This window comes from Periplaneta americana, chromosome 8, assembly GCF_040183065.1.
Source record: "Periplaneta americana isolate PAMFEO1 chromosome 8, P.americana_PAMFEO1_priV1, whole genome shotgun sequence".
In the NCBI taxonomy this organism is placed as follows: domain Eukaryota; kingdom Metazoa; phylum Arthropoda; class Insecta; order Blattodea; family Blattidae; genus Periplaneta; species Periplaneta americana.
In genome coordinates this window covers 61,689,444-61,713,258 of record NC_091124.1, presented here as the reverse complement: position 1 = coordinate 61,713,258, position 23,815 = coordinate 61,689,444, and the positions used below count along the sequence as shown (strand labels likewise).

At 35.6% G+C, this 23,815-nt stretch overlaps 1 protein-coding gene across 5 annotated transcripts; it reads right to left on the bottom strand.

Moving 5' to 3' along the window:
- Nucleotides 1–396: 396 nt before the first annotated feature.
- On the bottom strand, nt 397–23,326 carry LOC138704751 (flavin reductase (NADPH)-like). Of its 5 annotated transcripts, none has more exons than XM_069832934.1 (5): nt 23,153–23,326; nt 12,178–12,342; nt 5,613–5,688; nt 5,391–5,482; nt 563–695 (listed from the first exon to the last, which is right to left on the bottom strand). In XM_069832934.1, the coding sequence occupies exons 2-5, from the start codon at nt 12,239–12,241 to the stop codon at nt 661–663; spliced, it is 267 nt and encodes an 88-aa protein (XP_069689035.1). In that variant the 5' UTR covers nt 12,242–12,342; nt 23,153–23,326; the 3' UTR covers nt 563–660. The 5 variants fall into 5 exon arrangements, with proteins under 5 accessions (XP_069689036.1, XP_069689035.1, XP_069689032.1 ...); XM_069832931.1 differs by lacking the exon at nt 23,153–23,326 and adding an exon at nt 22,974–23,146; XM_069832933.1 differs by lacking the exons at nt 12,178–12,342; nt 23,153–23,326 and adding an exon at nt 6,904–7,103.
- Nucleotides 23,327–23,815: the final 489 nt, after the last annotated feature.

The window sequence follows — 23,815 nt, the reverse complement described above, 5'->3', positions numbered from 1 at the left end:
ATGGAGATTTGTTGGGATGCCACAGGGGAACCGGAGGTCGGTTTCTAGAGAAAATCCCAGTGTTACCTGGCCCATGGACTTGCCCAACACAAATTATAAATCGGGGATACACCAGGGAACAGCAGACTATTAAGAGCCGTTTAAGGGCAATGTCTTACAATCCGCAAGGAAGAATGTTAGGATGACTGAATAAAAGATAAATGGTGGTGTTTCGAAGTGTTGGAATGGACAATAATATTCAAACAATGATCATGATGATGAAGACGACGATGACGATCTCTTAAGGTACTGGTACAGGAAAGATAGCATTCTGCCATTTCAGTTCAATCCAGTTTAAATTTTGGAAATTTACATTGAAAGTAATTTGAGAAAATTTATTATTAATGAACTATAAATCTTTCTTCATATATACTTTTGTTTAACGAGTCACTACAGCAGCTGCATTAGTTGGAGATGGAGGAAGGGGTGGGGGAGGAGGAGACATTGTGACTGTACTGACAGAGGACACCAGTGGCAAACGTACTTCCTTAGAATCATTTGTTTTATTTATTTTATTTAATGACTCGAGTTCAGCATTCAATTTCCTTGCTACGGGACCACCATAGATCTGCACAGGTTCACATTCTGTGTAGCCAAGTTTGCGGTAAAACTCCTCTTTATCTATTGTAGACAGGTAGACGGTCTGTATGCCTCGACTGAAAAAAATAATTATAAAATGTAATGAGCAGACATCGGATTCTAGGGCAAATGCCTATTTTGTTTCTTTAGGAGAAAAGTAAAAATAATTATTAATATTTGTGTTTCATGGAAATTTAACGGTATTCAAAGAGTTTTATAGTGCCCTAAAATGCCCTAAAACGGTTATTAGAGCCTAATTTGTTAATATTCGCCTAAAAATGCCTAACTCACTGTAAAGTTTCGCATTTTACTCTTACTTTTTATAATTTATACATGTATTCACTGCGAAATTTAAGGCATTTAAAAAGTGGAAAGTTTGCTTCACACCGGCCATGAAACCACTGATAAAGGAAACAAAATGTTTTGAATCTCACAACACTCGCAATAGATTTCACCGAATTTAACATGTTTGGAGGCATAAATGCCGACAAAGAACCAACCTTAGTTTTGAAGCAGGCAACAATCACAACATGTGCTGCTACCGATTCAGAGATATACTATACTATAAAAATGACTGTTTTCGGTCTGAAACCGATTAGCTGTACTGCCCTTCAGAGTGTCATAAAATCACAATTTTTGGAGAAAGAGTGTTTTTGAAATATTTATGAAAAGTCGTAAAACTGCGAATTAGTAGGGTAAACTGTTACAAAATATTTAAAAGAATGGCCCTCCTAGTGTTAACACTACCAGGAAATGCAACAATAAGTGGAACTTTGTATTTTTGTCCAATTGAATCTCAATAACAGTAGTTCATTTGAATGCTCGTTAACAGTTGCCCTTTCCCTCACCTTATTTATGTTGAGAAGTTTTGAGTGGTAGGACGTTTTCCTGTGAAGTTTAACGCGATAATGCCGAAAAATAGAAGTGCAAAATCTACATTGATCCGGCAATGGCTAACAGAATATTCAGAATTCACTTATGATGGAAAAATAATATTCTGCAAGATTTGTAGCAAACAGGTATGTAACAATAGTTGAAATATATAAATTCTATTAATTTTAATGAGTAGGCCTATAATATTTATACAATGACTGAGCTATCCTGAGGTATAATTCTTTTTAAGACCACTACACTTTAACCTTTTAAATTCCGATAGTTAAAGTATTTGCAGGTCATTAAAATTTTGATTGTTCGAACCCACTAACTTTGTGACAGAAATACGGCAATACAACAATTAGGATTTTATTTTAATTCAGTTTACTTTACATTTTTAGATTTCGCAAGAAAACACGTGCCACCTAAAGCAGCATGTGCAAGGAGCGGCTCATAAGGCTAAAGTTCAGCAGAAAAATCAACTGCAACAAACTTTACTAACACAGCCTACTTCATCCAATCTCAGCAGCAATTTCTATGCTGATTTAACCAGAGCGTTTGTTGCTGCTAACATTCCCTGGAATGCAATTGAAAATCCGGTTTTAAGACAGTTTTTACAAAAATATTGCAAACAAAATATCCCATCTGAGTCGACCCTAAGAAAAAATTACTTAGACAGAATATACAATGAAACTTTAGCTTCCATTCGGGAGGATATAGGTGATTCTTACATATGGGTCTCTGTGGATGAAACCTCAGATCCTATGAATAGGTATATAGCAAATATGGTAGTAGGAAAACTTAGTCCTGATGGACCTTCGATTCCACACCTCGTATGTGTTAAGGAACTTTCGAAAGTGAATAGCCAAGCCATTGCTTATTTTGTAAATAAAGGCCTACAGTCTTTATACTCAGGTAATATAGACGATTCTAAAGTTCTGTTGTTTTGTACTGATGCTGCCTCATACATGGTTGCTGCAGCTCCACTTCTTAAAACATTTTATCCTAACCTCACGCATGTAATCTGTCTAGCACATGGCCTTCACAGGGTTTCTGAAACAATCCGGAATGAATTTCCTCTTGTCAATCCGTTTATTTCTAACACAAAAAAATGTTTTTGTAAAGCCCCATCCAGGATTTCAATATTCAGAGAGAACTTTCCAGATATCCCACTCCCACCTCAGCCGGTTGTTACACGATGGGGAACCTGGATTCAGTCAGTGGTGTATTATTCTAAGTATTTTAAAGAAGTGGTCACAGTTATTGATAAATTACCTGAAACTGATAGTGCAGCGTGTGTGAAAACAGTGAAAGATTGTCTGAATGACTCACGAGTGAAAAACGATATTGCCTACATAACATCAAACTTTTCTTTCATACCTGCAAGCATTGAACAATTAGAACGTGAAAAACAATCTCTTTGTAGCCAAATAGCAATAGTAAAGGAAGCTCAAGTGAACATACATTCTGCTTTGGGCGAAACTGGGAAAAAAGTTAAAAATAAGTATTAAATAAGAATGTAGGATTTTCATTGTTGGAAAAAGTATCAAGAGTGATATCGGGGGAAAGTGTAAATGTTCCAGTAAGTATTGATGTTTCTATTGTACCTAATTTAAAATTTGCGCCTCTCACATCAGTTTCGGTTGAAAGAAGTTTTTCTGCTTTCAAAATGATTCTCAGTGACAAAAGGCAAAGGTTAACTGTGGAGAATTTAGAAAAAATTCTGGTGGTGTACTGTGCAGATAATTATAAAGTCTGAGCATGGAACTGAATTTCAATAACTTAAAATGAGTAATCTTGATATCAATAATCATTATTTCATTAGTTTCATTATATTAAATTTGTGCAGCTCTGTTTATAAATATAATATAGTATTCTTTTTTAATGTTTAAACATACTTTTTGTGCGTATTTTAGTGTATAACTAAAAATTTCAGTGAAAGAAATAAGTATGATACCTTGATGTGCCTAAAATGCCTATTTTCATTAAAATAGAGCCTAATTTTACAAATTTTGAGCTTATTTTAGGCGCCTAAAACTGCAATTTTTAGTGCCTAAAAATCCGATGTCTACCCTAATGAGATACCGAAATCGTACCCCATTTATGTTAAATTAGAATTTGCTAGAGAGAAGCAAGACAAAAACATGAGAAGTTTTGAATATTAAGGACCATTTATACAGACTTACCATAAAAGTGAAAGCAACATTATGGTTTCAACTAGAGGTAGAGGGTAGAGGGGCAGAGAAAATCTGACGGCCTTATCTCCACCAGGTTAAATAAATAAATACTAATACTAAATTTATATGGGCGTCATTTACACAAGTTTAACAAGGAGTAGAATTTCAGTGCACATTAAACAAATCAAGGATCAAAGAGAATATGCCATGTATAATAACGAGAAGGCAAGTGATGAGGATTATGTACCAGAACCAGAACAACAGACTGTAAATAGGAGCAAAGGAGTAAAAAGATAACATTGATTAACAAGAATGTAAATTAACAGTAGGGCTTACAATTAAATTTGGTCTACAACGGAAATGATGATGAGTGTAAATAATGTCAACAAATAGATGATAAAAATGAAGGATAGAAAGTGATAAGGGTAATCTTATTAACCATAAAAGAAATAAGGGTATAACTAATTAGGAAAGGTTCGTATTGTGAAAAGGTGAATGTAAATAATGTAATGGAAGCAAATACACAAAAATGTGAGGGCCACCATTACAGAATGTATTTCTTGTCGACAATAAATATATCATACCGCACCAAAATTGCATCCCAATAACAATGAAGCAGATTATTGCTCTTTAGAGCATTACAAGAGAATATATTATTAACTTTATGTCTGAAAGTGCTGCATTGCTGATTTTTCGTTATATTATTATACAGAGTGTCCCACTTATCTTGCTCACATAAAATACATTTTTCCTTAGGTGTCAAATGAAAAATTCTTTCAAAAAGTTATTTAAATACAATAGGATATTAATACTAAGGGTATAACTTTCTTCTGACCTTCTTCATTAAGGAGATATGAGTAATGACTTCATTTTTTAAATGATACAATGTACTTTTATTCAATGAATCACTTAACCTCTTTTTTAATTTGGTTATTTAATCATGCTTGAAATGAATTTAGAAATCTTCTCACCATTCGTGAGCTGTCACAAGGGACAAAGAGTACTTAAGCATATGTTCATTAAACCACTGATTTTGTTTTGACAATGAAACTCCTAAAAGTACAGAGTTGCAAATACATTTTTAGATTAGTGGAAATATACTAGCATCGGTGGAATTGATATTGAGATGATATTTAACAAGCTGAGACCGAGGATTCGCCATAGATTACCTGACATTCGCCTTATGGTTGGGGAAAACCTGGAAAAAACCCAACCAGGTAATTAGCCCAAGTGGGACTCGGACCCACACCCGAGTACAACTCAGGATTGGCAGGCAAGTGCCTTAGCCGAATGAGCTATGCCGGTGGCTCTTAACCTCTTCAAGGCCTATTCAAAAATGTATCACAAATGTACCAATCTAATAAACAAAACAGTGAGGGGTGCAAAGGAATGTAGAACTCATAGTGTAGGTACCAGTACGTACTTACTAGTTCAATGTGAAATGGCACTTTGATATTCCTACTAAAACAGCACATTTACATGTTCTGCTCAAAGTGTTGACAATTCGAATTAATGTATAATTACAATCTTTGGATGTATGGCGCCATAGATCGTTCTAGTGTTGTCTACTGAATGGTTGTATACACATCACTAATACATTGCTTTATATCCTCTGATGGTGTTGGAATATTTCAATAGCGTGTCATTCATCCAAAGATTGTAGGTAATTTGTTTATCAGTATATTATGATCTACACAGCGTGATAGTATTTTAGCGAATTACCTGACATTCGTCTTATAGCTGGGAAAACCTTGGAGAAAGGAAGAGGGGCAGCCCAAGCAGGATACAAACTCTCGCCCAACTCAGTAATGTTGCTGAATCATGAAAGGAGACGATCCCCTTCAATGAAACACGCTCCTCAAATGTAAGAGGCACTCTTAAATTCAAAAGTGACAAGTTAAGGAACTACAAGCATCAGAACAATTCAGTTGTATCTTCTGTTACCTTCTGACATAATCTTCTGTGCATGCCATGATGAATTTCCCAAGTCCCTTTCCTCTGTAATCAGGATGAATCACCACTGCAAGTAAAAGCACAATCTGGTCAAAATTTCTTTCATCCTTGAATCTATTATATTTCATGGATTTAACTCTTATCACTTTCCAGAATTTCAATTGATAAGAATAAATAGTGAATAAATCAGAGTGTTCATTCTAATCACTGTGTAGGCATGCATTACAAATATTCCTTAATTATTAATAAGACATTGTCATTAAAAAATAAATTATTATTATTATTATTATTATTATTATTATTATTATTATTATTATTACTATTATTATTACCACCATAGCGACCATCACCAGCAGCAGCACTAGTACAACTATTAACTTTATTATCACTTATTTTGTGTTACTGAGACTGAAAGAAGATTCTGTCACTATATAAAATGTTCTTTTGTCTTTTTACAATTATTTCTTTCTAATAAAATAAGAACATGGATGGAAAAAAATCTGGAAACTAGTCACTAATGCTGCATTATATTTTTTCTTTCAAGAGTTTTATTGTTCTCTTCTTCAAATACGGGTAAAACTGGCCCAACACATAAGAACTGTGTCAAGTACGAAATAATATTACTTGACTGCATGAAGTACAAGTAACAACTGTTGTCTTTGTCTTAGAATATATTTCCTCATGTTTCTCATGGAACTGTGAACTAAATTCAGGTACAGTGCTTGCAATAAAAAATCAAACATCGTTTCTAGATGCCAATCGTCTGCCTGTAATGTGACAAAATAGTATTGAGCATTTATGAAGAGATTTTTTAATTAGTTTATATATTACGATGTTTTATCCACTGCAATGGTTATCTAGCTTCTGAGTGAAATGAAGGTCATAATGCCAGCAAAATGAGTCCAAGGTCCAGCACTGAAAGTTACCCAGCATTTTCTCTTAATGGTAAAGGTATCCCCGTAACATGCCATGAAGGCACTTGAGGGGCATGGAGGTAGAGCCCCATGCTTTCCATGACCTCGGCACTAGAATGAGGTGGTGTGGTCGGCACCACGCTCTGACCGCCTTTTATCCCCGGGAAAGGCCTGGTACTCAATTTTATAGGAGGCTGAGTGAACCTCGGGGCCGTTCTGAAAGGATTAAGGGAAAACCCAGGAAAATACCTCAACCAGGTAACTTGTCCCAACCAGGATTTGAACTCAGGTCAGATCTCACGGTTAGACATGCTAACCATTACTCCACAGCATTTTGATGAGAAAATTAATATTTTCTCTTTGCAAACCTGATTCTATGAAACATCCTGATGGAATACTTGGAATTGGCGATATTTTACTATGGCCCAGGACTTCGTGTGAAAGGACCAGTACAAGGCAAGTAGGTAATTCATCACGAAACATCTTCAGTGTTCTCAACCCAAAAAGAAATTATTTTTTAGGTTATTACAATCCTTTAAAATTCACACAGAGGTACAAAATAAAGCTTAAAGCAGAGAGCAGGGGGATTAATTTTGTTGAAGTTTTTTCCATGAATTCTTATGAATTATGACATCACACTCTACAGTAGGATTAGAGACAAATGACAGCTGGATGGGGAATTCACCCCACTATCTTTTAACTACTTGCTGCCTACCTTCACCAACTCTGCACCCAATCAAGCTCTTTCTTCTCCATTTCTCTTACAGAGTGTGGTTAAAAGCAGTAATCCATGACTCACATTTTAGGTGCCATCTGCTCAGATGTTTCTATATCAGTATGGGCTGCAGAGAGTATCTAACATAGTAATTCTTTTGTGAATGATCTTCTATATGTGGTTCTTACGTGAGAAATGTCTTTCATAGGCAAATGACAAAATCCACTGATCACATAGCATAGGGAGAGAAATATTTCCTGCAATCCATCCGCCACGTCTGGCCAACCTTAGTAAAACAACTAACAAATCAGTGATAGACTTGCTTGGCTTTTTGAGGACCGAAATCAGGACGGATCTTTGCACTTACACTTGCTTTTGCCCATTGTGCGCCCTATATATGCGGTGATTGTCTGAGTTCGAGAAGTGACCTGGGTGACATTCGTGAATCCAATAATGATAAATGAGCCATCCTGTCTCAGACCTGATAGAACCAAGTCTTATCCTCAGACGAGTGCCTGGTGAGCTCAAGGGGCCAGATTCCCTAGCCCTTCCTATATCAGAATCAGAAACAAAAGACTTTACCCAGACTATTTTAATCATTACCGACAATTGATGAAATGAGGGGAAGGTGGAGTGTGTTGCTGGAAGAAGAAAGGGAAATTGGAGTACTGCGAGAAAAAACCCAACAAATTCCATCACGACCTTGCTAGATGGAACCCAGGCCACCTGGATAAAAGACCAGTGCACTGAAATTTCAGCCACAGAAGTGGCAATAAGTGATGGGATTTCTGAAAGAAAAATTAAAAAGCGTCAAACTCTGTTTATATCCTCGTTATATTGCATTTTTCTAACAATTGACAAATGCACCTGAATCCTGACTGATTCCATATTTCTGCAAACATTTGTCTTTTTAATATTGGGTCATGAGTCTAGGCTGGTTCCATAGCACAACATTGGTAACTATCTTTCAAGACTATCCACGGAAAAAAAGTGTTAAAAATTGTTTTACTAACCTAATTTACTCAAGAAGGTGTTGAAATCATCCTCCTTCGTCTTCTATGTATAAATTTCTGATACTGGCTTTAGAAATTTTCCTTCACTCATTACAATTAATGCCATGAAATAGAGGCTATTTTTCTGCTAGGTATTTCTCATTTCGTCTAAGTTAGGCTATGTGGGTGTGTTTCGTACATTCTTTCCTTAAGAATGCCTCAGTGATAAGAATCACAAGTGTAAGGTCAGGAGATCGTGGAGGCCATACATTATTGGTAATCACCCTGTTTCAAACAAATCATGAACTATCTGTAAAAAAATATTGGCGACATGCACTGATGCAGAATTCTGCGGAAAGCCGAAATTACGCTCCTTTTGTATAACTGGAAGTGTTATAGACAACAAACTCAACTGTACATGTAAGAGCATTTACTGAAGGAAAGTTTGGACATTGCATTTCGGCTAGAAAATTCTCCTAAAAAAACCTCTTAAGTGGCTTTCTCAATAAACAGGAATCTCCTATGGTTCAGTTCAGAAAGCAACCAAACTACTAAAACCCTATAATGTTACAATGATACAGTGATCACATTTTTAGGTGCAAGTTTTGCAGGTGAATTTTGGGCCATGTTTATGATGGAGAGATAGACCCATTCCTTTTTCACCCTTCAGAGAAAGCCTCGTTCAACCTGCGTAGATATATTAATTTTTAAAACAACCTATTTTGGAGTATAGAAGAGCCAGACTCCTGCATGAAGTACTCATTCACAAGCAGAAAATCGGTGTTTGGTGGCAACAAACTAAGTTACTACCCATCTCTGTTAGCTGATAATAAACGCTAATAGGTACATTACATTAGAAAAGACTCCATTAATAGATAAAAAACAAACCCAGATTCCAGATCAAATTCTGCAAGTACACCACTTACCATTCAAGAAAAATAATGGTTATTTTTTCAAAATATTAACGAAACAGCCTCTCCATTTACTAATAATGAACCAAGGGGGGGAGGGGAGGGAAGGCAACATTAGTGAAATATCAATATAAACAATGCAATCTCTCACTTAAACATTTTTCCACTATACACACAGGCATGCTAATTTTCCATCCAGGCAGCCTGGATTCAATCCCTTATCTGATTGTGCTGGAAATTGCGGTGAACAAGAAAGACAATGCAGAGGGTTTTTCCTCTAGGTAGTCCTGTTTCCCTCTTTCACTCCACCAAACTCTTCACTTTCCCCTCATTTCATTTTATGAGCCTGGCGCTATGGACCCTATGGTTTAACAGGCACTCGTTTGGAGATAGAACCTTACTCTGTCAGTGCTGAGATAGGATGGACCACCTGTTGGCATCAGATTCACGAATGGCACGCAGTTCACGTCATACTTGGACGGTCACTGCATATATAGGGCGCACAATGGACTTGTAAGAAACTAGGTGCATAGATTCTTCATGAGTCCATCCCTGAAAAAGCCAAGCCAAAGTCAATGTTGATATGTCAGCGAGGGATTCTTGCCTGGCCTTCAAGATATGAATTCTGTTTTCTCCAATCTACTTCTTCCATCAAACTTTTAATCATAGATATGGATCATTCCTGACAGTAATCTATTTTTTTTTCTGATGCTCGTCCAGTTCTTCAAGAGATAATGTGAAGTTTTCTGCATCTTTTAAATATTTTCTGCATAGTATAAACATTGATACCTGGTACTCCACCATCATTGCACATATTTCGTCCATATTTCACCTAAAGATATTGCTCTTATAGCTTCATAAGGCTTGAGAGCATTATACATCGCAAAATTCAGTTTTAAACTGACTGATCTAAACAGTTTCAATTCCACCACTCAATAAACATGGATAAAATCATTAGCAAACCATAAGCTTTAATACTGGAACGAGAGGGCCATTCATAAATAATCCTTCAACAAAGGAAATCCCTCAAGGAAAAGAAAATGCTCTCTCTCTCTCTCTCTCTCTCTCTCTCTCTCTCAAAAAAAAAACGGAAACAGTAAAATAATGTTTACATAAGAGCATTATATGGATTGGGTCATATTGATATTTCATGAACTTTTGCTATTCTCTTTTCCTGTAAACAACTGCTCCAATGCAGTTTTTCTTAATATGGATAATATTTAGTTAGCAGAAAAAGAAAAACTTCTACTGTAAAAAAAATTAGTGAGGGGCCCAAAAGCTTTCATGCAATGAATTTTATGACCTCATAAACACCTCAAAGTACTACAGTGCATCAATCACAAAACTTACTGAAAGCCAGAACTGAGCTGTCGATTTACTATGCTGACAAAATTTAGGTTTTTCACAAACGTAAGTTAATCTTAAAATCTCGGATGGTCCAAATAAATAAAAAAAGGCGTGACAGTGTTAATTTAATCTTAACATTTACTGTAAATTCTAATAGGGTCCAGAAAATGTTATACCGGTATTACTGTAAAATACCAAGTTCGAAAACTTTTGGAGTATTAATGACATTAACAGGACCAAAAACTTTGGTATTTACTGGTATCTTATCTAAATATTAAAATGGAAGTTTTAAATACCAAAATAGAATAATGTAATAACTTTTGTTAATTTAACCGTAAAATTCCACATCATGAGTATTAACACTTTTCAGAAACATAATCAGCCTTATGAATTCACTTCTGTTTATCAACTTTTAAGCAAATACTTTACTTTAAAAATTTAATTCGAAGAATGGTAAGGCCCATGGAATGATATAGGAAATGTTGTGTTTACAAATTTTTGTCTGCAGTAATAATAAAATTAGAAGTAAATTTTTGTTTCGGAATATAAAGTTTATATTGCTTTCACGTGTTAAATACTAAGTTACAGTATATAAAGTTGTGTAATCAAGATGTATAAATTTTTGTTTGTAAGTAATAATAAAATTATAAATAGGCCTAACTGATTTAGACTACCACATTTCAAATTCTGTTTATTATGCCTATAATTTCTCTAAGCAGTGAATTTATAATAGATTGCATAGCTTAGTAGAAATAGATATATTTTATATTATTATTATTATTGAATAAATTTTATTCAGCTTCCTTCAAGTGAAGGCTGCCTAGAAGACAAAGCTTACCACAATTCAAATGCACCTATAATAAATTTCTGAAAATGACATATAGCTTATATTACATCCTGTTGCCTTGTATTAAGATTATTATTTCATTCATACTAACTTTGCCTGTTATGTTCACATCTTAAAATAAAATAAAATTTTAAGAATTTCCGCACATTAATTGTGAAACAGTAACATTATATGACAGATATTCTTTAGCAAAAGGGTTACATATTTTCATTGAAATCTGAAAACTATATACTGTAATCTTTTTATGTTTAGGCCTACTATATTTTTTCTGTACAATGCCATGGGAAAAAATTTGATCACATGATACTTTATCTTCACACATTCATTTCGCCCATTTTATATAACAAAAATGATATAGTGTGTCTTATATACGGTATGAAACCAATGTATTCAATATGAATAATTTTAATTGACTTCATTCTCTGATGCATGCTAAACTTTAGAGATCTGTCTCCGAGATTTAAAACGTTTACTGACACTACGAACAGAGCTTGACATTATCATTTCTTTTTAATCCATGAAGCACTAGCCACTTGTAAGAATATTCAGAGCCAAGTAGGGCCTATACCAACAAATTCAGATTAAGTTACAATATCTATATTCAGCACATTTCGAACTGGCAGATGAAGGTCAAGCAATGGACTGCAATTGCCACGTGTGCTTACCCTCAATCCTGGACCATTCTCCTCAACTAAAGTCAGCTGGACAGGTGGGATTACCAGTGCTTCAGTTCACAGTTCAGTTCAGTAACTCGTGCGTGGTTTGTACGTGACCTGGATCTGCTAGTTCGAAATGCACTGAGTATAGTCATAATACTGCTTAGTACTTACTGAGACTGTCTCTGGTTCCTAATACAACCACAACAGCATCCTGTCCTTCCACAGTTCGAAACATATCTGATGCATTAGTCACATCTCCTTGTATTACTTCAACTTTGCTTCGTAGATCTTCACGGAGTCTAGAAGGGTCCCTTACCAAGACTTTTAACTGAAAATCTGTAGAACAACTGTATAAATTATATTTGTATCTACAATACAAGAACATTTCATCTGAATTCTCAATGTGAATAGATGAGACTTTGTCATAGCCATTACAGAAGGATTTCAATTTTAATTTTCTACTCCAAATATCATGATATCAAGACGTTCCAATTATTTTTTTTCTAACACCACCAGGTTTTCTTCTGATATTTCTGGTCTTTGCTCCTGGCAGTGGCTTAGGTGTAATCAATCCATTTCTGAGGTTGGGGCGCCTGGAAGGCAGAGTTACATTACCCCGATGATAGGATAGGATTATTATTATTATTATTATTATTATTATTATTATGATTATGTGGTGCCAGGACAAGTCTTAAATTATTGTGAAGGGGAAAATAACAAAATATGAGCCTACTTTACTCAAAATTGATGTAGTATTTTGTGGGTTGTACCGAAGCTTATTTTAGATGGAGTATAAATGGCAGAGCTTTGTTATCAACAATATTTCCAGATATAATAAATTGTAGACATAGACTATTAATAATCTTGCGAGTAGCAACATGTTCTAATCTGTCAATACACTATTACAATTCTGTTACTTTATATTTGATATTTCCTGAGGACAGCATCAGGACACTGCTCTGTCTCTACACAGGTCATGATTATTTGACAGTTTATCTCTACAGAATGTCTCTCTACCCATTACCATACTGTCCATAATGCAGAACCAATGGAGTAATGAATAAGGACCATATTACGAGGCGCATCCAGAAAGTAAGTTTCCCTATTTAAAAAAAAAAAAAGAACACACACTTTCAGGAAAACATTTATTGGCAACAGGTACAGCAATGTTTCAGCTATTTTTCAACATAGCCACCATCAGAATTGAGCCACTTGTCGTATCGTGGGATCAACTTTTGTATCCCTCCGTTTTAGAACTCTGCCGCCTGTGAATGAAACCAGCGTGTGACAGACGTCTTTAGCTCTTCGTCATTGCCAAAACACTCACCGGAGGACAGGAATTTCTTGAGGTGCAAGAAAACGTGAAAATCGCTGGGAGCAAGACCAGGACTTTAGGGTGGATGATCAAACAACTCCCAGCCAAATTCCGTCAAAACAGCTGCTGTGCGCCGAGCCGTATGTGGACGAGCATTGTCATGGAGGAGCACAACACCTGCAGTAAGCATTCCACGCCTCTTGTTTTGAATGGCAGTGTTTCACAGTAACAGTCAGCATTCACTGTTTTACCTCTTGGAAGGAAGTCAATGAGCAGAATGCCCTTTCTGTCCCAGAACACCATGCACATCACTTTCCGTACCGACAGCGTCTGTTTGAATTTCGTCCTGACCGGAGATCCACTATGCCACCAATGCATTGACTGCTGCTTGGTTTCCGGGGTGAAGTGCGAAATCCAAGTCTCATCGCCCGTGACGATCCTGTCAAGGAACTCGTCGCAGTCATCGTGATACTGTTGCAGAAATGTCAGTGCTGCTCCTAAACATTGCATTTTGTGTTCGGGTGTCAGGTTTTTCGGCACCCAACTGGCACACACTTTTTTGAACAGCAGGTGCTTAGTGACAATCTCATGCAACAAGGATCCCGATATCTGCGGAAAATGGCTGCTCAGCTCCATAATCGTGAAGCGACGGTTCTCCATGATGCACTCCTGCACCAGCTCAACACGATCATCATTGATGAGGGACTGTCACCCACTGCGCTCTTCATCATGGACACTTTGACGACCTTCGGAAAACTGCCTACACCAGTGACGCACCATCTGCTTACTCGTGATGTTCGGCCCATAGACCTGACAGAGCTGCCGATGAATTTCAATTGGCGCAATGCTTTGTGCATTAAAGAACTTTATCACCGACTGAACCTCGCAGGCGGCGGGAGAAGGAATAAGAGCTTCCATTTCGGACCACTGCTGCCACGCTACTGGCACCAGGCGGGACCTGTCCAGCTGGCATATGATTGATATGTCATAGATCTGTTACGCATGCGCAATTGACATGGCTAATTACGTTTACTTTCAAGGGGGGAAAATCGGGAAACTTACTTTCTGGATGCGCCTCGTAGAATTGTCAATATTTAAACTGGATTATGGTATTTTAACAAACCTCGCTTGACCAGTATTGGACAAAGTGTCCTTAAGTCCGATTAGAATTACTGGCAATAATAATGTTAATTTGCTATTTTAAATTATATATGTAGCCTATAATCAATTAATGTTTCCCTATTAATTATTTCGGAATATGTATGATGACACTTTCCTGTGATGAGACTTGTGATACAGTGTTAATAGTTGTGTAATCAAGATGTATATTAATTATTATATTCTGTAACAATAGATGTCTTGTTTGGCATGTAACAAAGGTTTGACAGACCAATGCCTCCTTGAACACAAAGCTAAAGAGCAATCTTCATAGGTCTAACAATGAATAACGTCACAACTCTTTTGGGCATGTCTAATGTTAGCCACGTCTTTAGGGCTATTGAAATGTGAAGAGATATTATACTATGGCCTAATGAATAGTATGTGAGAGTGGTTTTATAAATATTTTATGACACTTTCTAAAGAAGACATAATTACACATCTTAAAGTACCAGAGTTAATAATATTAAGGCAGGTACATAACATATGGTGAATTTTACTTTTGTAAGAATACAGGAAGCAAATTGTGAGAAGGTTAATATTGAGTGAAACTGAAAATTAATCTTACAATACTGAGAATTAAAAAAAAAAAAAACAGGATTTACATTTCTAACATTATTATCGACACTTAAGGTCTCTTTGGCTAGATGCTAAATTAATGTGATGATACACAATCCAAAGGAATAAATGGTTAACAAATGTTCAGTGCCTGGATGAAGGAGCAATTATGAAGGGGATGAGAAGATAAGCATGTACTTGTTTCCGAATTAAAAGAAAAATGGTTGGTTGCAAGTGATTGGTCGAAAAAGATTACGTCGTGAAACCAAATTCTAAAACATGTGCACTGCATTTAAAACCAGGGAAAATACAAGAAAATGTGAGCATGTTTTAGATATCGCCTAATAAGTACTATAAGTACTAGGAACAGTTGCTTCACTATTTCCAAATTCACTATATTATATTTTACAAAACCTGCAAATACTCTGTACAGATTGGCTCAGCAAACAAACATATGCTCAGGAAAGAAAGTTTGGAAAGTGAAGAAAGGGGAAAGAAACATGTAATATAATTTATTCCATTTTTTTGACGTGAAGAGTAAATTACCTAATATTAAAATTGATTCTAAATGGGTTATTCATTCAACAGTTTCCAGAATATTATTTCTCTATAATGTAAAACATCCCAGACCTTCTATAACTTAGTTGGGCTAGGCTATATCATGTGAAATTGCCTTTAGTTTATAGACTGCTTGCCGCTAAGAAAATGTATTTTACACAACAATTTCATGAAGCACACTATGCAAATAATTCAGTATTGAAATAATGAGACTGATATTAATGTCTAACTGATATAATGAAACATTCTGTATCAGTATATTCACATGTTTGATGGAAATTAACATTGCTGAGATTTTTTTTAACTGCTAAGATGCATGATGACACATTTTCATGCACTGGCTTTATGTTCTAGGAGGCACTGGGCAGAATGACGTTGTTGAAACCCAAATGCTGAACATCTATATTACCTATGTAATGTCATTTATTCTTTAAGCCATTTTGTGATTACTTAATACCACTACTAAATCTGCCGTAAAAATTTTATTTGAAGATCTTAACAATTATATCACTGGTCTAGTACTTAAATGGGTAATCTTTTACTTTCTAAAACATAAATGGAACATACATAGGGTGACCAGACATTCTCTTTATCCCGACATGTCCTCCGTTTTAGGCCTTTGTCCGGGGTCAAGGCGAATTTAAAAAAAAATAAAAAAATGTCCTCCTTTTCGTAACTTGTGTGCCTGAAATTTTGAAGTTAACTAATTTGACGCCTTTTTCAAGTAATTTGCCTATAGATGGCAGCAGCATCGACGGAATATACTCTTTCTGTCCTCTTTAACAAAATTATAGTTACCTTCACTTTCATATGTAGCGAACTGTAAAATCATTAGCCTATTATTAAGTTTTATCGTAGTTATTTTGTAATAAAATAGATATTAACATACTTTTAAGTATGATACAAGCCTAAATCTGTACTGTAAATATTTTGTAATAAAATAGATATTGACGTAATTTAAAGTATAATATAAACCTTCTAAGTAGCCACCGGCGTAGCTCAGTCAGCTAAGACTCCGATATGGAGCTGCACTCGGGCGCGGGTTCGATCCCCGCTTGGTTTTTTCCGAGCTGTTTCCAACCGTAAGGCAAATGTCAGGTATTCTATGGCGAATCCTCGTCATCATCTCGCTATCAACAATCCTGTCGACACTAAATAACCTATAGGTATCCTACAAACAAAACTCAGCTCGGACTCCTCGTGGACCGCATGCTATACCCCTCTTACCAGTGGGGGCTCGTGCCGGATAAATTAGGTGAAGGTCAATAGAATTCTAGGTAATTTCCTGGAATCGTTATATAGCAGTGACGTCGCGAATGCTTTTGTAACTTATACGATGGTCATAATGAAGTTAATGTAATATATTCACCATTTTCTTAAGTTTTATGAAAAGCACAACATATAAAATAAACAATTTTCAACATTTTCGGAAGCTACGTCCCCTTAACCCCGAAGAAGTCACTGTCCCAACAAAACTTCCACAAAATACATACCACAACATAATAAAACAACCACAAGTCCACATGACATAAAAAAGACAAAATCTAACACATTTTATACAACACATCAAATTAAAAGAGTACCTACACAAGAAATATTACCCATAACAAAATTCAAAATCACAATCATAATCGTAAACTGTATTCATATTTTAAATCAACTTCGGAACATGCAACTTCCAATATAAGCTTACCTATCCAGTAAAATCAAGCAGCTACGATTAAATCAAAGCAGTATTCTGCTGAACAGAAAACTTTCATTTGAACGGAAAAATAGTAATTTCATCTCTTACAAGTTCATTGATGCATTCAGAAATACAATCAATTATTTCATTTTGAATTGTTTTAGATTTCCCAGAAAAAACCAGCCCTAATTTTTCATAGTGATTTCTAATTTTCAGAGGGCCAATGAAATGAGAGCCAATAACGCTTTGAAATTCCCCCTGTGACGAAATATTCTCAACATGACCGCGAAAAGCCAACTCCTGCTTGCTTAGAAACAATACAGTATCGATTACGGTGTGCATTACCAATCTATTTAAACGTACGTTTTCATTAAATTGACTTACGTATAACCTAGAACTTTCCTTTAGTGCATCCGCAATGGTGTTCATGTTCTTCTGCAGTGCCTTTAATCAGTGACGTCGCCAGGATCAGGGCAAGGGAGGGGGGGTGCGGATGGGGTGCGGGTTGTAAAAATGTGGTACATAAAAAATGCAAAATGTTTTTTCATGCACTTGCGCGCATACTATACATCTGTTTATTAATATTACTACGTATTATTGTTATTATTATTTTTCATCACATCCATAAAAATACATTAAGGGACGTAGTTTTCTCACATCCAAGAAATTTTGTTTGTTTTTGTTCTTCAAAATAACTTATGTCTAGTATTTTTTTTAATAAATTGCCCTTTGGGGTGCGGAAAGGGGTGCTCCGATTTTTATGGGGTGCTTGCGAACCCTTTCGCACCCCCCTAGCGACGTCCCTGCCTTTAATTGCAAAATACATTTAATGTGTTCAGCTGAATCTGCATGGCTGTGAAGACCGCGATTGACATTTTTGAAATCGCAAAATCCAGTTGAATTCCAAGCGAGTTTCTTGTTCTCGAGAAGAAGACAAGGCCAACAATATAACTTCTCGTTATAGTGACTCCCACATAACCAGTTGTAATTGGCATACCACGAATCTTGAAATTGAATATTGTATGACCGACCACTACTTTTCACTTTTTTCATAGTCATAATAATGTGAGGTGTCAAAGCCTTCTTTAGTTACAAGCCGGGGCATGGGTAGGTTTGGCAACGCAGAGTGGAGGCGGGAGATTTTAGAGTGATATTGTGTTTGCTCATTGCTTTCGTTATACGTAACGCATATTTTTTCAATATTACTTCATGCACAAAGGTAAGATCAAGATTTAGAGTAGTGATGTAAATTATTACGGGTTCGAAAATAGTGTTTTATTGCAATCAATTAGCTATACTTCAGAATACGGCGTAAGTAGGCTACTTACATACAAAGGCTGCCACTTAAAATAATTACAAAAAAAAACATGTTTTTATTGATAGTACGAAGGTAAATAAATAAAATAAAATAAAAAAGATATTCCTTGTACCGAAAATAATAAAATCAATAATGCAATAAAGACGTAAGTTCCTACGCAGTATTCTTAAGTTCCATTCAGTTAACAAATTTGTGGCTAGCAAATTGACAATGTTTTGCGACTTAATGGTGTTTCATCTGTGAAAGGTATAGCATATATTTTAATATTATCTTCTGCGATTATCTATCGTGTTTTTCTACAAATATTTCAGATCCCTGAAAGTGCTGTGTGCCTATGTGTCGTAGCAACTACACTTATAATTAAAAAAAAAATAAAAACATACTTGTTTTTTTATTGATGGTACAAGGGAAAATAAATAAATACTTAAAGAAATGTTACTTGTACCAAAAATAAATAAAATAATGACGTACTTTCGCAATACCCTATTCCAATCAATTAACCATTATGTGGCTAGTAAATTGACAATGTTTTGCCGCTTAATGTTGTTTCACCTTTGCCATGAAAGGTGTAGGATATCATATGCATTTTAATTTCATACGATTATGTCGTGCTTTTCTATAAATATTTCAGATGTCCAGGAAGCCAGTTTTAGTTTGAACCTGGCCAGTCACCATAACAATACTGTTATCCTAAATTATTTGTTATAAACTTGTTAAAATATAATTTTAAATAAATATAACTACAGAAAACAAGCCAAGAATGTGAATTATGCAAATAGGCCTAAAATAAAATGTAAACAGAAGAAACTATTGACATTCCTATTATAATAAAAGTATGAGGATGTAAATACAGTTAAGCCAAGTAAAACAATCTATGAAAAAATGAAAACACATCCCTTCAACATAATACGTAACAAAACGCAACATTATCTATTAAGTACATGTATGTATCAATTAGCGTAAACTCAGTGGACTGTAAATACCGAATGTAGAGTATCCAACGCCCACTGAACGAATATTTCACTTTTATCACTGCCAATGTTGCGCTATAATCGTATATGCAAGGTAGGCTATAACAAAAACCTAAACTAACCAAACCTAACCTGTCAAAGAAGCAACAAGTTATACTAAATATGTGTAAAATTGGCCTATGTCTCTATAGTGGGCGGGATATAAGTAACATTGACCAAACCAACAAAGTGATTATATGCATGTACAAATTATAGATAATTCTGACGTATAGCAGGCATTCCGAATCTTCAACAAAACTGCAACATTTATGGGATCACAAAACAGCTGTTTACAATGACTTTGAAAACCAACGGCGTAACTTTATTGATATACCTAGCAGGCGAGACCCAACAATTTGACTAGAATTCTGATACACACAAATCACAAATAAGAATATAAAAATGTGGTTATACAATATTTAATAGAATAGTCAATTACTTTGTCATTCATAACCGTAAAAATTCCCAAAGACTGCAACCATTTTATTTTCATTTATTGTCTTGTTTTTTTATCACCAACACGCATTTAGTTTATAATACATCAACAATTAACGTTTGGTACGACCGCAAACATAATTCCATCGACACACACTTATATTATAACATTAATTTACATTGGAAATCGGCATTAGCACAAACACGTGTACTGTACGGTCAGCCTCCGGATGACAGATAATTACAGTGTTGCCGACGAATGGCCCCGGCTTGTAACTAAAGAAGGCTCTGGAGGTGTTGTTCTGCGGTATTTTAAAATATCTTGCTTATCTTCTGCGCACCAACGAGAGAACGGTGTCTCCAAAAGATTACACCAGCGAATAGGAATTATAAAGAATGGACACTTCGCGTCGGTACCCAGCGAATAGGGATTATAAAGAATGGACACTTCGCGTCGGTACCTTTGATGTAGCTGGACTGATTTCAATGACCTTCAAGCCAGCTAGAGCGTCAGATTTTGCCTTCTCCCTAGAGTTGGCGCTGACATCACACCAGCTAGCAGTCGACACAGCGGAAATATAACACATACAATTAATACATCTAGGTACATTATATACTCAAATAAAATAAATTGGATCCATAAAATAATAAATCCTTCATTAACTGTAATGTCTAGACTCTAGAGTTCCTTTATAATGAGAGTTGAGACGTTGACCCCCAACAACAATTAAAATATGTAATGATTTGATAGCGCTGAAAATGGAAAAACAAAACTCTTACGAGAAGTAAAACCATATACCTATATTATATTATATACAAATATTAAACGAATTCGATCTTAATTTTATAATGTATTATATTATTTTATAATATAATTTTTGATATCTGAAATATAAAATATTATTATTACAACTAGTTTGTCACTGAGAAATAAGGAAAAGCTGTTAACTTGAATTTATTTGAAGCAAAGCGTTACTGGATTATGCAATAAGGTAGGCGATGTTTGGATCCTGCGCCTTAATTCTATTCTCAATTATTAACTTAGCGTATGCTCGATTACACTACCTCTAGCGCTTGAAAGTGGAACTAGCCGCTGGCGCACAGAGAAACAAAACACAGGAAAATTCGCTCAGTGTCCATTCTTTATAATCCCTATTCGCTGATTACACAGTACACACTAAATCGCATTAATACACTTAGTATAGTCCCGTCGCTCTAATTTCCGGCAGCCAATCGCGTTGCAGGTCGGCTACATTTAAACGTGTGCGTCTTGTGATTCGCCGATTCATTTCTTAAGGCTCGATAAATACTTTATATAATCGCACGCCATTTTAGCTTTTTTTTTTTTTTTTTTTTTTTTTGGCGTTCGCAGAAAACACACGAAGACGTTATTTGCCGCTCAATTATTTGCTCAATTACAGTGCATTTGATTTGTTATCATAGGAGCTACGACATGATAATGTTTAACGGTGCGGCAAATAGATTCCTCGTATGGTAGCTCGGCAATGTGAGAACAAAAATGGCGAACGATACTACCACAATACTACCTACCTAGACTTCATAGAGCCTTTACTTTCTAAGAAGTAAGCAAAGGGGCGGAGTCACGCCGGAACAGCGTCGGGACCGTTGCTTACGTCGGGACTATAACACCTTCACACTTCGCTGCACTTGTCACAACAAAGAATACGTAGGCCTATAGATTAAAAGCGAAATCTTTGGTCAGCACGGGTAAAATGTACAACATAATTTCAAATGTTATGCCAACTTTCTTTATTATAGGGTACTAAAATTATTTCAAAATCTATACAAAACATAATATTCAAGAGGTGGTAACATTAAAAAATACCAAACTATATAATTATATACTAAATTTAAACAATATTTAATTCTTTACAGAATATGTTATGCTTTCTTATTTATTTGCAAAATATTACAGTTTGCCACCCTGATCCAATGTTTGGACGAGAGAGAGAATTGTGTCTTTCAAGAAGAGAAAGGAGATGAATGCCTGCTCCCCAGACCTTCCTAATAGCATCGCAAAAAGGGTCGATAATTCATAGTAAGCAACTCGTTGCCATGGCAACCGGGTGTGTGTACTGAAGGCGAAAAGGAAAGTCTCATTCGGACCTTCAGCTGGTCTGCTAGCCACGTGGTCTGACTGGTGAGGGGTTCATGTGAAGTACTGCAGTGAACGTTAACTGAGCGGATTAAGCCGAACAAGATATTAAAAAGTAGAGCAAAATATGGTTTAGTGAAGAATTCATTTTATTTTAATTTATTGATGAAATATATTTTATTAAAGCACGAAAAAAGGGGCGAAGGTGGCCTTCATGTACTTCACTTGAATAACCGCCACTGCCTCTTACCTCCCTGTCGACGCTAAATAACCTATAGGTATCATATAAACAAAACTCAGCTCGGACTCCTCGTGGACGGCATGCTATACTCTTCTTACCCCCCCCCCCCAAACCCTGCAGTATATAGGCTCGAGAGCATGCAGGAAACGGGAGCATACGTCATCTGCGCGAGACAGTCACGTCCGCTGGTTTCAGCGCACCGAGTTTTCTTTGTAGTCGATACAGCGTCGTTAAATAATCATGTAAAAAAATAAATAAATAAACCCAAGTACATAATATTTTGTCCTTTTTTTTCTCGAACAATGACCTCCTTTTCGAAGTTTTGTGTCCTCTTTTTTTTTTTATCGATGTGAATCTGGTCACCCTAAACATACAACAATCGCATTACGGAGTTGCACAAACACTGTAAATTCCGCTTCCGCCCCCACAACTAAAATTATCGAGAATGCTGTCATGCATTTTAACCATAGATGTACATAGTGCTTCTTTGCTTCACTATAGCACTTTTCCTACGTATGCAGTCTTGCACTGACAAATTATGTAAACAAACAACAAATCGAATGGTTTACTCCACCTTTCTTCAAAGCAATTTCTGTTACATGTAATCCGACGCCCCCTGTGGCACCAAAAATGGCAATTTTTTTCACCATTATTAAAAATATGTAAAGAAAAAGAACCACAAAATAAAAGCAAACTCTTTACAACACAATACGTGCTTTAATACCAATGCATGCAATACTGACAAGGCAATACCGCAAAGTCACGCCCTCTTCCTGTCCATTGTCCATGCCGGTCCAGAAGTCTTCCGGTAAGCTACTTTTCTCCTTTAGGAGGTTAAAATTCCCCGTTATTTAACCAATATTAGACTTTTAAATTTATTAAAATAGGACTTCATATAGTTAAGTTCAGAATAGTCAATGCATACTTAAAATCTAATCTATACTAATAATAAATCTGTAGCCGAAATTTTTCTGGTAATTTTCGATTTTCCAAAAATAATTGGTCCTAACATATATAATTAACCACCCTGAAACCGAAAATCGCTTTTTTTTTTTAATTTTTGTTTGTATGTCTGTCTATCTTGTCTGTATGTTTGTTACCTTTTCACGCGATAATGGCTGAACCGATTTCGATGAAAATTGGAATATAAATTAAGTTCGTTGTAACTTAGATTATAGGCTATATGGCATTCAAAATACGTTATTTAAAAGGGGGGTTATAAGGGGGCCTGAATTAAATAAATCGAAATATCTCGCTTATTATTGATTTTTGTGAAATATGTTACATAACAAAAGTTTCTTTAAAAATGATTTCTGGTAAGTTTCATTCTCTGAAAAATTTTGATAGGACTGATATTTAATGAGATAAATGAGTTTTAAAATTAAAATAACTGCCATCTAAGGCGGTGTATTGAAA

What these genes read in the sequence shown, in the direction of transcription:
- LOC138704751 (XM_069832935.1), bottom strand. Translation starts at nt 7,018, where the DNA reads ATGTTTCGTGATGAATTACCTACTTGCCTTGTACTGGTCCTTTCACAC. An exon ending in AGGATGTTTCATAGAATCAG is followed by an intron (nt 5,689 to 6,903) that starts GTTTGCAAAGAG and finishes TTTTACTTGCAG; the next exon opens with TGGTGATTCATCCTGATTAC. An exon ending in ACAGAAGATTATGTCAGAAG is followed by an intron (nt 696 to 5,612) that starts GTAACAGAAGAT and finishes TATTTTTTTCAG; the next exon opens with TCGAGGCATACAGACCGTCT.